Raw genomic sequence first — 15464 nt, 5'->3', positions numbered from 1 at the left:
GCGGGAATTTCTCGCTGCATTGAAGACTTATTGTTGACTTTCTGCTGTTGTCTGTTATATGGTCGGGTTGTTGTCTCTTTGACACATTCCACATTTCCATTCTCAATTTTATTAGACATAGACTTCATTGTCTTTGATCTTTTTGACTTTCTACGTAAAATCAATAGTCAGTAAAACAGGCGTGTGATTTTAAGCGTGTGCAACCTTGTTGTAATATAAAGTTTCTTTCTGGCTCCTATTATTCTGCTTTAGAAAAAAATGTTTAAAATTGTCATTCTTATGCAAAAACTCCTCAAGGAAATCAACAGACAATTTCATGCATGTTGGATTGTTTATAAATCTTGCACTGCTTAAATTTTTTGTAATTTACAATTTCTATCTTCTATGGTTTCCAGATAAAAGAGGGACGAAAGATACCAAAGGGACAGTCAAACTCATAAATCTAAAACAAACTGACAACGCCATGGCTATAATGAAAAGGACAAACAAACAAGAGCACACACGACACAACATAGAACATAAGATGAATGCATTTGTGGCTAGTGCTCATGAAAAGGAATCATTAACAAATTTTAGCAAGACTTATACGTAGATTTCACAGTTTCTCTCTTTCTAAAATAGGTTTGGCAACCCACATTTTCTTTCTTAGTAACAAGTGAAATTCAAGGATAACCTCCTCAATGTGCAGTTTATACAATTTATTGTTTTAAAATTGATAAAACAAATTTCTATGCACATTCAAATGATAATTATCGATTGCATTGTATCATTCAGCGGAGGTTTCCATTTACACTAAATTAATCTTTATAATTTGGTCTTTTTATTAATCAAAAGTTTGTAATGTAAAACGTAATCGATATTATAGATCTTTTAATTATGCCTTAGATCTAACTAACACATTTATATATATCAATACACAGCTATCTCAGAAAAAAGCACGTGGGTGCAAGGACGACAAAAACGTAAGATTAATCAAAAATATTTTTTTTTGTATCAAAAAGAGTACCAGAAACATACCAGAATATATTGCATTAATTGAAACAGCAATATTAATGCCTTTAGTCCTAGATCTGTTACATATTTTTATCGTTCTTTGGTGAAAGGACATTCTCAGACTAATCTACTTTCAGTCCTTTCATAGATTCACACACGGTTCGACACATGCTTTGTCATCTGAGGTTTTTGAAAAAATCATTGTTTTGACATCTGAGGTTTTTGAAAAAGTCATGTTTGACATCCAAGCTTTTTAGAAAAAAATATTTTTATCTTCGGTGGATATGTTTTGATTTATTATTTTTATGTATTATCTCAACTGTTACAGCTACATTGTTTGTACAGACATTGTAGTAATAACCATGTTATATTTTAAAAATTATATTTTGTTGTATACTCGACCTATACAGACTTTGAAGGAGGAGCTTGATAAATGCCAACGTGACTTTTTTTAAATAGCCTTACGTCGCATGCATAAATTATATGACACGTGGAATGTACTGTGGTCATGTTTTACAAAAGTTAGAGCTGTGGTCGTTGGATGTCATTGTATCAAATTTAAAATTTATACAGAATGGATACAAGTGAATTTTCAATGTATGATTCTCTTATTGATAATCATTCAGCAAAGAGAATAAAGCTCGAGAATGCAGAAAGGTACGATAATGGTATTTGTTTTAATGACAAATCATACTATCATGCATGGAATATTTGGTTTTGAGTGTTATCGTTATTGAAAGGACTCTAAGAAACATAAAAAGCATGCCTAATTTTATAAGTTACAAAATTATTATATTTATATGTTTGAAATTTTAAGCTGAAAATGAGCATGTGTTGCAAACCATAATTATTTAAAAAATATCCGTGAATGCTTCTGCAGTTTTAGGCATAGTTTATTCTGCTATTAGTTTTTTTATAAATAATAAGATAGAGTGATTTTCTTAAGATAAAGTTTAATATATCATTAAATTAAGATCATCTGTTTAATATATCATTAAATTAAGATCATCTGTTTAATTCAGTATTAGTTTTTTTACAGGCCTTTGAACTTTACAATATCACCAGATGAACGTGACATACAGTCAGTAACCAAGACAAAAATGCCAAGGGTAAGATTTTCATACTGTATTGTCCGAGATAAATCTGATTGGTACGCTTGAGAATGCAAACATACTTATTAGTCTGTCAACATTTTGATAAGTCTGAGAAGACGACCCTTGATAAATTTCCTAAAAGAAAATTGACGTATTAAAAGTCAAAACGTTATACAAAATGGAATCGTACTTTTAATTACTACAACTTATTTGATATTGCTACCAAATGTACCTTTGGATTTCTGTTCTGTAATGATTACAATGATACATTTCAAGCTTCATTTGTTTGTCATTTTATAGTACTAAATAAAGGTTGAAACTCTCTTTGAAAATCTCGAATTTTCAGTTGACCTTGGAGACCCAACCAATGTCAACTGACTTAAGTACCGGCTGCCAATTCAATTAGTTTAAGATAACTACTATGGTTATCGTAAGTAATATATTTTCTAAAAAAAACCATTATAATCCGTTATTTTAGGACCCAATGTCACACAGAATCTTAGAGAAGAAGCGAAGAGATCGCATGAATAACTGCTTGGCAGAACTCAGTCGGCTTATCCCTCCAAGTTATTTGAAACAGGTAGAATACTTTATTCTTACTTAGTCGAATTTTTAAACTTACGATTGATATGAATATAAAAGCGATAATTTTGTCATGAGAGGTTATCGCTTTAACTTTCTTTATGACATATTTTTGTGTGAGTACTTTGATTTCGTCGAATTTCTTTTAATGTACATTCAAATACTGTTTTATTATTGTCTTGTCTGCAGATATGATCAAAGCCAAAACATAAAGTATAAACGAAAAAGGAATTATTCCTCAATCCTCAGAAAAAAGATAAAATGAAAAAAGAAGTGAAATAAAGATTGCATATGTCAATCTAAAATTTAATTTCAATTATATATTTCAGGGTCAAGGTCGTATTGAAAAGACAGAGATTATAGAAATTGCAACCAAGCTTATTCGAAATTTGTTGAACTTGCATAATTTCAGAGGTGTGAAATACTTTTACAGTTTATGTATCTTACAGTTTCATTGAACGTGATATTTTGCCAAAAATGTGTTTCAATCGTCGAAGCCGGACATTATGCTCCTTCTCTAAAGATATACATCCGTGACATGTACATCGGTGTAAGAAGGATTTTTAAAAAAAGTATCAACATGTTAATAGTAGCACTTGCATTACTCACTCCAATACTTCTCAAGAAATGATGTCATAATAATGGAAATAAATGTCAATTTATTGAATAGGTCGACTTTATAAAGCAGATATTTCCAGGTCCTTGAAATTTATTTTTTTTTGGTTATCCTTAGTATGTGTTTTTTGTAAAACATTTTCACTGGCGTTTATATCTATATACTTTCGATCTTAAAGTCACAGTATTAAGGGCATACGATACAGTTACAGGAAATGTTATGACGTTGCTAACGCAAATGTTATTTTTGCGACGTCAAACTCTGACATATCGGGAAAAGATGCATTTTTCGACTGATTTTTATCATTCAAACTGAGTTAATTTGAAAACGAGTGCATGGACCCCTATTTTTTAAAACAGCAATTTGTATTATTTTGCAAGGAGATTATGTGACCCAAATTTTATAAAACTGTAAATAGCGCAATTTTTTTAATTTTGATAAACATGCAGCAAAAAATGACGTTTTTTCCTCTATTCATGAACATTTGATTAATATAGAGTTGTTTTGGAATAAAAATTGCATAATTTTTAATGATACTTATAAAATACAGAAATTACCGATTATTTAACAAAAACCATTTTGTGTTTATCTTTTAAAACAAAAAAGTTATGTCTTTCTTTCAAAAAAGAAAATACGGACACAAATCTGAATTTTGAGCAAATATACAAAATTTCGAACTCCTTTTACTCAAAAAGTAGCACATGAAGGTATATTATTTATTATATATTTGATTTAATGAGGTAAAAAAAAAGCCTATATGCAAATTTTCATCAACTTGTAAATACAGGTTCAATACTGTATCGTATGCCCTTACGTGCAAAAGGACTAAACCATAGGATGTTAAAAATTGCTTCCATTTGTTAATTAAATAAAAGAATTTTGATCCATCACGTGTCCTCTTGAATGCCAAATAAGCGTTTAATATAATCCTCGAAATTAGATAGTGAAAGGCTGATAATTGACCAGTAGGTCGATGAACATGCCCAAAATTTTAAAAACCTTATATTTTTATTTTACTGACGAGTTTTAGACAAAAGTAGAAATAAGAAATAGGCCAAGACTTACCCAAATTTATTCGGGTTTTGTGTGTGTGTGGTTTTTTTTTGTAATATAAACATTTATAATTACACCTTGTACCAAAATATCTTAGCTTAGGCCTTTTTGTAAGTTTTGTCAGTTCTGCATTGCATGCAAAAGATTTGAAAACCTGAAGAAGAAAAATTTGACAAATTTCAAAAATACTGGTATTGATATCTAGCAGACTTATGTTGTCTTACGATCATCAGTAGAATACTATTTAATAGTATGATGATACCTGTAATTCAGTGGTTGTCGTTTGTTTATGTGTTACATATTTGTTTTTCGTTCATTTTTTTACATAAATAAGGCCGTTAGTTTTCTCGTTTGAATTGTTTTACATTGTCTTATCGGGGCCTATTATAGCTGACTATGCGGTATTGTCTTTGCTCATTGTTGAAGGCCTTACGGTGACCTATAGTTGTTAATGTCTGTGTCAGTTTGGTATTTTGTGGATAGTTGTCTCATTGGCAATCATACCACATCTTCTTTTTTATACCTTTGTATTAATGAACCAAATCGACTAAAATCAGTTACTGTGGATTCATTTTTATTCGTGGTATACCAATTTTCGTGGGTTTCGTGGGTCACAGCGAACCACGAATTTAAGAATTCAACGAAGAATAATCCCGAGAAATGTGTATGGAGTCGGATGTTTATTTCCGGTTATGTTATTCAGTTCTAGTATAGTGTTGACTAACGATAAACATTGTAACATAACACGTGTCTTTTTTATTGAAAAAAGATACAAGTATTTTGATTAAATCTATAATAAATATATCGAATATCAGTGATAATTTAAAATTGATTAAAACTGTTCATGGAAAATAACTGCAAGTTGTTAATTATCGTGTCATAGTTTGGTTTACCAGTGATTAAAAATCAATAAGATTAAGTACAGAGATATTGCCCGTAGGTAATATTGTTTATGACAGGAACATTTATTTTCACACCTTATACTTATATCACTGTTTATTATATCGTGATTAGGGAAATGAGCTTTCAATCATAAAGTTTTAAATGCCTAATATAATTCAGACAAGAATTTATAAATTGTGAAACAAACAAATAATTAGTTTTCTCTGTCCATTATTGTAATCGAAGTTATCAATGAACACTTTAACCTAGAATGACCAAGCGAGGATTTTGACAATTCAAAACTTTTTCAATGGATTCCTTCTTTTTTGTTTTTTTTTACAATTGATGAAACCAAGGAGGTTATAAGATCTCATAAATCAAAAAGAAACCCACGAATTGCGTATCTAATTTTTTGTTGTTGTAATCAGCGATCCACGAATTTACGTATACCACGAAACATCTTTTTTTCTCTATCCACGAAAATTGTTACCCACGAAAATTAATGAATCCACAGTATTCCTTTTCCTTTTTGCATTGTTTTGTTATCAAACATCCTATATACAACCTAGACAATTATCAATTGACTTTTTTTGCAATGGAATAATTTTAGAAATGATGGATAAAGAGGTATCGTCAGATTGTGGTGGAACAAACTCATGCCGTCAAGAACAGTTTTATATGGGATATAAAGAATGTCAAGAGGAAATACTGGGATATTTAATTGACACAGATGGAGTGGATATAAAAGATGACTTCTTTCAGAGAATTAGAACGTTTTTAGATCATAGCAGTAAGAAACATCTTAGATTAACAACAGGTAGGAATCAATCTCATTTGTTACCTAAATATATGTCTGAGCCGACATACAACTCATAAATGAATCTCATACAAGTGAGATGTTTAGCTAGCTATAAAACCAGGTTTAATTCACCATTTTCTACTGAAGAAAATGCCTATACCAAGTCAAGAATGTAACAGTTGTTGTCCATTCGTTTGATGTGTTTCTGCTTTTAATTTTGCCATTGATAAGGGACTTTCTGTTTTGAATTTTCCTCGGAGTTCAGTATTTTTGTGATTTTACTTTTTATCCAAAGACTTTAGTGTAAAAACGTCATTGACAGTCTGTGTAAAGCATAACATTATGCAATGCTAACATTCCGGTACAAAGTATCGGATAAATGATCCTTAATATTGACAACTAATTATGCAAATATTTCTTTGAACCAAGATTTCGAAGTTTAAATGAAAAAAACGTGATGAAGAAGCATCTGAGCATTGCAGCCTTTGGATAAAATACTTGTTTTATAAAAAAAATTATTTCACTGTACCAAACACAAAAAAACTAACAAAAAAGTCCCAAAACATAACAAGTAACTTATATGTTTTATGTTATTAATGAAGCCAAAAGAAGTGAAAAAGGGTTTTGTCCGCTCATATAAATAAGCCAAAATTTTCGTTTGTCATGAAATAAAATTGAGAATGGAAATTGGGAATGTGCCAAAGAGACAACAACCCGACCATAGAAAAAAACAACAGCAGAAGGTCACCAACAGGTCTTCAATGTAGCGAGAAATTCCCGCACCCGGCGGCTTCCTTCAGCTGGCCCCTAAACAAAGATATACTAGTTCAGTGATAATGAACGCCATACTAATTTCCAAATTGTACACAAGAAACTAAAATTAAAATAATACAAGACTAACAAAGGCCAGAGGCTCCTAACTTGGGACAGGCGCAAAAATGCGGCAGGTTAAAAATGTTTGTGAGATCTCAACCCTCCCCCTATACCTCTAGCCAATGTAGAAAAGTAAACGTACACAACACGTACATTAAAATTCAGTTCAAGAGAAGTCCGAGTCGACAATTTTCATTATTAAAAATAAATTTCTCATATATATTTTACAATTCTTGTTGAATAAATTTGTTTTCAGGTTGTTTTTTATTCTTTTAAAATTACGATTTATTTTTTATCTACCAGCCATAGCTCTATGCTATGCAGCTTACACCAATAAATAATTATTTAATTGTTTGATTTCTTATCTTGAGCACAAACAACGAATGTATGATGTGCTCCTGGTAAAACAGTTTAGTTAAAACAAATTACGTATAACTTGGGGAAACAAATTTCTAGTTATTTGATAATTTTTAATACTTATTTTAAAAGTGTTGCTAATTATGAAAAAAAAATTTAAAACATTGTAAGATAAATAAACAAGACATTTCAAGATGACCTTGTGTCTTAGATGATAATGTAGTAAAGTTTTCACTTTTCTATTTTAACTTACCGGTTGTACACACATTTCATTTTAGTGTTTTCTATTGTAGTAAAAACTGCATCTGATATCCAAGATGTAAAGCATAATGATTCTTTGAGGTCAGAAGCACCAATTTCAAATTCAAACTCACAGAGAAATCGTCAAATGCTGAAAGGCATGGGAATTTTTGAAAATAGCATCGCAATGATAAAACAGGATAAACATCTTTGTACCTTGCTGAAGCGAACAGAACAAACATCTAGTCGAACATCAGGATACGACAGCATCAGAAGCCAGTCGTTATCAGAGGGAAGCGTGTCATGCATTACAATACAGTCTGTTCAGGGAGATACAGCAGATCAAGATAAAAGTAACGAGTCAAGAGGCAGTTTATGCTCCAGTCAGGAAAACTCATTCGAAGGCAGTAATGGCAGCAAGAATTATTACCACAAGTCGCATGCTTACAAATTTAAGCATAATATCACAAAAAGGTTTTCTAAAGAAATAAGTCCTTGGCATCCAAGAAGTGAAAGATCTTCAGATTCAATGGAGGATGAAAGTGAACAAGGAAAGCAAAACATTATTAGCTATAGTACTACCAGCCCTAGCACTGAATACAGTCAATATTTAGGATCTGAAAATTGTTCTTCAAATAGTTATTGCAAGAAAAAACAAATTCCACGCTATCGGAATAATTTAGTTAAGGATGGTCGTTCTGATTCAAATCAAGTGCCTTTACCTGCCTTTGTACTTCATCCTCTTGGGACACATTATGTTCCCGTAACAATACCTCCTACATATTTCAATAGTTTGTTTAAAGACGATATCAATGGATCAACAGCATACCATCCCATTAGTATCCCTGTGAATTTCTGTGGTCCAAGTGTTGCCATACATACACAGGTAGAACAACAGCTCACATGTGCCCCAAAAGGACATAAAGAGGAAAGATGTGTTGAAAATTCCTACAAAAAAATCTTTTGACCTTTAAAAATGATTCTTATGCATATTTTCTATAACAACGATCGTGCTTATATTCAAAGAAACGTATTTTTTCTCCCAAAAATGTGTCGAGTCGTTCCATAGATAGATATGGGCGGGCTTTTTGGTCTTTTTTGTTGAATGGACTTCCGTTTTTTGAATTTAACTGAAAGTTCGGTATTTTTGTAGATACATTTATAAATGTTTTATTTACACTATGTTGTGATGTTAAAAGGAACTATTAGTTTAACAAATTTTCAGCTTTATGATGTTCATGATTATTTCTTACTGTGCTATAATCTGGATAATGCACAGCGAAGGTGTGCATTAACTACCTCAGATATACTGCACAGTTCAAATCTATTTTTACCTTTAGGGGCGGTTCCTGAATTTTGAAAGGGGCGTTATTCTATCAAATAAAAAAAATCATCACCGAGTGTAGCGAGACTAAAGACAATATTGACGATTTTAAGCTAAACACGATATTTTGTCCAATCCAAGGGTTAACGACTTGTTCACCCCACCCTCGAATCCGCCATCTGCCTTGAAATTACGACAAAGTTTAACTTCGTACAACTATCGTAGTTTCAAAATAGGAAAAAGAAAGGTTTCTCATTCCTTTAAAAAAAAATTAACTAAGCTGGGACATTAACTATTTTATTACATTTTGTGTACGACGTAAATCTAAATCAGTGTTTTAAATTTAGAAAGATAGTTAAAACATTTTTTAGTAATTTCTGCCAAAAAAGAATTGTATCTAAGAATATCCGAATAAATATATTTTTGTATCGAATTTAATGAGGATCATATTTAAGTTTGTTTTAAAACAGGGTGATTAGCTGGAGATCAATCAGACTTCATTTAGATGGACGGGTCTTAAAAAGTAATACAGTAGATAAAAAGTATTTATTTATTTTATTGTTGGTTGTTGTTTTTTTTTTTGGGGGGGGGGGGGGGGGGTCCGGGAGTAAAAGGGTTTGAAAGAGAAACGTATTTTCTGTTTATTTAACATTTTAAATTTAGGTAGTATAACATCTACCTCTGCTTTTTTTTCTCTAAGCATATCATTGAAGGAAAGAAATTTAAAAAAAAAAAGCAATTAATCTAATTTAAACTCAATTAATAACCCTTGCAGTTATGTTTTTTCTTTCATACACCGATTTTAAAGTACACAATTTGTCAAAGTGTTATATAATCGTCACCAATTAAATAAAGATTGGGAATAAATTTAACGGAAACGATAAAAAAAAAATATACCATTAAATCGCAATTTTAGAATAAGTCTAAATAAAATATAAAAAATATTAATTTAAAACTTACCAAAGTCGTATTTCCTCCTTTATTAACCTTATAAAAAACTTTCCTAGGATCCGTGGATTGCGGAATAACGTCCACATTTCTAAAACGTTCACGTAAATTGATTGCTTCATGTGTTAAAACAGTTATTGGCCAATCAAATCGGTATATTTAATTTAATCTGTACAGCACTAGATGACCCAATAACCCGAACGACGGAGATTAAATGCCATATACCGACTTGCTTGGTCAACAACTATAACTTTATTGTTCCAATGGTCCAAAACGATTTGTTGGATTTACCTTTATCAGGAACACTCAGTGCCAAATATTGGAAATGCAAATGAATAAAAGTCGATTTGCCATATATAGTTTTTTTCTTCATTTTTTTTCAAAATTCTGATGAAAAAGCTGACCTTATAATAGTTATCAAAGGTACCAGGATTATAATTTTGTACGCCAGACGCGCGTTTCGTCTACGTAAGACTCATCAGTGACGCTCATATTAAAATATTTATAAAGCCAAACAAGTACAAAGTTGAAGAGCATTGAGGATAACAACGTAATGTATTGACATTTAGAGCGATTTTGATGTCAAAGACTTGTCAAGTATCTGTAATTCAAAGTACGCAAATCCTCTCCTCTGTCCAGATTGTCTTGTATGAGAGAATAACAGAAATTACAGCCTGCAAGTAATAAATATTGAACACCATTCTTACAATGAAAACTGTTATTTTTTTTTGAAAAACAATAACTTTCAAGACAAAATCAAGATGACAGCTTTCGGAAAATGTAATCCCCAGTCTGAAATCTGAAATGTGTTCTTCAGATAAAGGCAACAGTAGTATACCGCTGTTTAAAATTCATAAATCGATTGAGAAAAAATCAAATCCAGGTAACAAACTAAACCTGAGGGAAACACATCAAATGTATGATTAGAACTACGACATAACAAAAGCACAATATTAAAATGTAACACACACATAAACGAACTATAATATAACAATGGCCATTTTCCTGACTTGGTACAGGACATTTTAAGAAATAAATGGTACGTTGAACCTGGTTTTGTGGCATGACAAACCTCCCGCTTTAATGGCAATGTTAAATACAAAATTAAAATGACAACATTACATGACAGGACAACAATACAAATAAAGTTAATCAAATTTTGTTTATAAAACTCATATCTTTTTTATTGAAGGTAAAAACCAAAGGTAAGTATTACATTTGTATTCAAAACATTTTCTCTAATGTTTTGCCCCTTTATACTTTTCCAAACATTTGATTATCTTTTTAAATCAGTGTCGTTTGCTTGATTTTATTTCTTCAATCACCAAGATTCAAAAATTTTGTTCGGTCGAAAGTTGAAAAAGAACTCATATTTGCCTACAATTTGGTGAAAAATCATCAGAAAATCAGAATCAATCACCATATCTTGTTCAAATCAATATATCTCCTCTCTTGACATTTATAATTTGTCATTACTTGGCTTCCAGCGTTGGAATTCTCTCGTTATTGTTCATTAACTTTTATAAAAATTATGTCACAAGAAACTACTAGGCCAATTGGAATCAAACTCATAATTATCCTTTGGATATCTTGTTTTAAAACGATCTTGCCTGCTAAACAAAATGACTGCTTAGCCTAAAAAAAATCTAATAAAAATTGGAGATGTATTATGAATGTCCATGAGACAAATACTTGAATGGGTAAGTATTATTAGAAAACAAGTGTATGCGAGCTTTCTTGTAAAAGAAAATCCTTTGTATTATAAATTTTTTATAAATATATAATTATTGAATTATTGTATTCCCTTAAATTAATTTCCCAATATGCAGTAACCTTAACTACAAGACCTCTCGTTTGAACTTCGGCAACCGCATAACCCAAGTGCGAGGGGATAGCCGTGATGAAAGTTGGTAAAGAAATGTGCATTGGAAGGTAAGTAGTAATAGCTGGTTCTTAAAGAACAAATTAGATACGCCAAATCACTTAAGAACTGCAAAAACGTTTATAGGAATGCATGGATAATATAAAAAAGGTAATGTTTCTGTTAGTTCATTTATTTTTACGTCATTTAGGTACACGATGTAGATTGTTTATCAGTATTATGATTATGTAAACTCGAAAATTACTTAGCTTGCGATCAACAATCACTGATTAAAATATAATTTTTCGTTAATACATTATAGATTTGTAATTAATTTTAAAAATTAATAAAGAAAACGTGCGTACATAATTAAGTTCAAATGCTTGCATTGATTAAATATTTTTATAACATTATAACTACAAGAAACTCATTTCATATAACTTTACATGATTTTTTATATTTTTGGGGATATTTTGTCTTTTTTCTTTAAAACAGTAAAAGACATATATGAACAAAATGACCAAGATGGCAAATAAGTCAATATAGAGGATATTGTTTATGAACTCCGTATAGGAATTCCTAATGGAAAAAAATACCATTTTTGCGATCCGATATTATCAATGGAGTCTTAATTCCAATGATACCGTAACTAATTATAATGTGAATAATTAAAGGAAAATAGCTATGTTGGTTCAATGGAAAAAAATATGCTCCGTATAAAAACAATTACACTGGTATAAGTGAAATTAAAAAGAAACTTGCTTTACACATTTAAAAACTGTTTAAAGTATCATAAAGAAATATGTTTTCTGAAGAGAATAACCGACATTCATTGAATCTTATGTCCGTATATAGATTTAGGGAAATTGTTAATTATTTCCTTTTTTGAGTCAAAAAGTGTTCAGTAATCAAGTGGAAATGCATATAGATCATTTCCCAGATATACAAATAACCTTCACTGGGGTAAAGCTGATGACCGTAACTGCATTCACGGTCATCCCAAGATGTCGGATGAAAAAATAGGTCAGTATCTGTATTGTCTGTTACAGTGTTTCTATATCATTTTCTTTACAAAGGAGACATTAATACGATGTAAATTTATAAAAGATTCACACGGAAATCACAAATTACTTCCGAGAAATGTGCATGAAACAGGAAATTCGATTTTAAAAAATCGCTAAGATGACCGTAAATCACAATCGAGATGACCGTAACAAAATCAGCAATTCATAACAAGGGTGACCGTAATTGGTTAAAAGATGACCGTAATTTGTAAAGGATGACCGTAATTTCTAAATGATGACCGTAACTTTTAAAGGATGATCGTCAATTCTAAGAAATATCCGTATTTGTATAACTACCTTTTTTGTATCAAATGATTAATGGTGTTGATATAAAACGTATTTATATGAGAGTATTATTCTATAGGTAGGAGAAGATAAGACGTGCTTTAAATACATAGTTCACCATATATATCTTTTTTACGGTAGAGGGTATAATTTTTAAAATGAACATACAACAAGTGAAGACATGCACATAAAAAAGTGGGGACGTGTTTTAAATACATAGTTCATCATATATCTTTTTTTTACGGTAGAGGGTATAATTTTTAAAATGAACATACGACAAGACATGCACATGAAAAAGTGGTGAATTCCTTGTAATGACATATAATAAATGCACTTTTTTTAAAATGCCAATGGATGTACACCCATTGATATTATATCGTCTTTGATTTGTCTTCTATTTTGTCTTGCAAGTAAAATAACAGAACCTGTTTTTAAAATACTACGATCAAACTATTGAAGGCGAGCTCCAGCAAAATATATCTTTAAAATAGTCTTGTGCGTATAGCGTATCACAAGGGGCAGGGGCGGAATAAGCCATTTAAAAAAAGGGGGTCCCAACCCAGGGTAAAGGGGGTTCAAACTATATGTCCCCATTCAAATGCACGGATCGGTAAAAAAAAAGGGGTTTCCAACCCCCGGACCCCCCTTGGACCCAACACTGAGGGGAACCTTGTCAATTTGTATATATACAGCAATATTTTTCATATATAAAGATAAACTAAGATTTTAATCTGCTTTCTCTGGAACCATATACACCGGCTCGATTACCGGATATTCATATGTTTGATTAGTGTTTTTTATGCTCCATTTATGGGCATTATGTTTTCTGGTCTGTGCGTCCGTTCGTGTGTTCGTCCGTTCGTCTGCTCGTTCGTCCGTCTGTCCCACCTCAGGTTAAAGTTTTTGGTCGAGGAGGTTTTTGATGACGTTGAAGTCCAATCAACTTGAAACTTAGTACACATGTTTTCTATGATATGATCTTTCTAATCATAATGCCAAATAACAGGTTTTTTTTTCATTTTAACGGTCCACCGAACATAGGAAATTATAGTGTAGATGAGGCATGTACTAGAGACACATTCTTGTTTCATTGAGGGACGAAGGATACCAAAGGGACAGTCAAACTCATAAATCTAAAACAAACTGACAACGCCATGGCTAAAATGAAAAAGACAAACAGAAAAACAATAGTACACATGACACAACATAGAAAACTAAAGAATAAACAACACGAACCCCACAAATATAATTGTCATGAACTCAAAATACGGCAAATAGTTAAAAATAAATGACGAAACATGTTTATATCCGCTAACTGAGCCCCTATTGAGACAAACACAACAAAAAGCTATGAATACAAATACGGATATTCTTAGAATTGAGTGTCATCATTTAAAAGTTACGATCATCCTTTATAAATTACAGTCATTCTTTACAAATAACGGTCATCTTTTACAAGTTACGGTCATCTGTTTACCAATCACGGTCATCCTTGTTTTATGTTACGGTCATCTTGAAAATATTTTGATAATGATTTACGGACATCTTAGCGATTTTTTCAAATTGAATGTCCCTTTTCCTGAACATTTTTCGGTAGTAATTTGTGATTTCTGTGTGAATCTTATATAAATTTACATCGTATCAATGCATACTTTGTAAAGAAAATGATATAGAAACACTGTAACAGACAATACAGATACTGACCTAATTTTTCATCCGACATCTTGGGATGACCGTGAATGCAGTTACGGTCATCAGCTTTACCCCAGTGAACCTTGTTACAAAGAGCTTAACACAAAATAATGGAAGCCGAGGTATGTTTATAGTGAGTTAATCAAAAGGGATAAATAGGAAAGATGTAGGTTATAATGGAATTTGATTTTAAACTGATAACAAAAAATGAAATGAAATCTGTATATATACAAGATTTTTTCAATAAAAATCTTGCAATAAAGATGGAAGTCTTTCTATTATAAACAAGGTCCCGGTTTTCAAATTATCGTAAATAAAAGCAACAGCAGTATACCGCTGTTCGAAATTCATATATGTTACAAAACAATTTACATCATGCCAAAACGTCACCTATCAATAATGATGCTTCTGTTAAACGCATTGTAATATCAGTAATCTTCCGTCCAACTGTGTATTCAAATGTTTAAAATTTAGTTATGAGCGAAAAGCAACATGATTTGACGAGCAATCATTAGGTGATAATTAAAAATCCACACCTGTTGGTTGTTAAACAAACAAGGACTAGGTGAAATTTTACTGCATATATTGAACTTGATGCAGGACAGAGGATAGTTCAGCATTTGTGAACAGATTTGTTTGTTGATTCAATACCCCCTCCCTTTATCAGGTTGCGCTTGATATATATTTTATAAGACTGTCATACAAAGAGCGATTTAAACAAGGCTTAATCCCCCATTTTCGTCATAAAAAAATACCTGTACTTAATTAGTAATACTACAGTTGTTTGATGTGTTTTAGCTT

General features: G+C 31.3%; 1 protein-coding gene and 1 long non-coding RNA gene across 2 annotated transcripts; both read left to right on the top strand.

The window, feature by feature from the left end:
• Nucleotides 1-2021: 2021 nt before the first annotated feature.
• Nucleotides 2022-3222, top strand: LOC139492422 (uncharacterized). The gene is made up of 3 exons (XR_011656828.1): nt 2022-2102; nt 2566-2667; nt 2999-3222. It is a non-coding gene; the product is annotated as an uncharacterized lncRNA (long non-coding RNA).
• A 2411-nt stretch (nt 3223-5633) lies between these two features.
• LOC139492421 (uncharacterized) lies at nt 5634-9123 on the top strand. The gene is made up of 2 exons (XM_071280622.1): nt 5634-6037; nt 7543-9123. The coding sequence occupies exons 1-2, from the start codon at nt 5833-5835 to the stop codon at nt 8454-8456; spliced, it is 1119 nt and encodes a 372-aa protein (XP_071136723.1). The 5' UTR covers nt 5634-5832; the 3' UTR covers nt 8457-9123.
• The last annotated feature ends 6341 nt before the right edge of the window (nt 9124-15464 follow it).

The sequence above is a fragment of the Mytilus edulis genome, chromosome 10, assembly GCF_963676685.1.
Source record: "Mytilus edulis chromosome 10, xbMytEdul2.2, whole genome shotgun sequence".
Lineage (NCBI taxonomy): Eukaryota > Metazoa > Mollusca > Bivalvia > Mytilida > Mytilidae > Mytilus > Mytilus edulis.
This window is presented reverse-complemented; position numbering and strand designations above follow the sequence as displayed.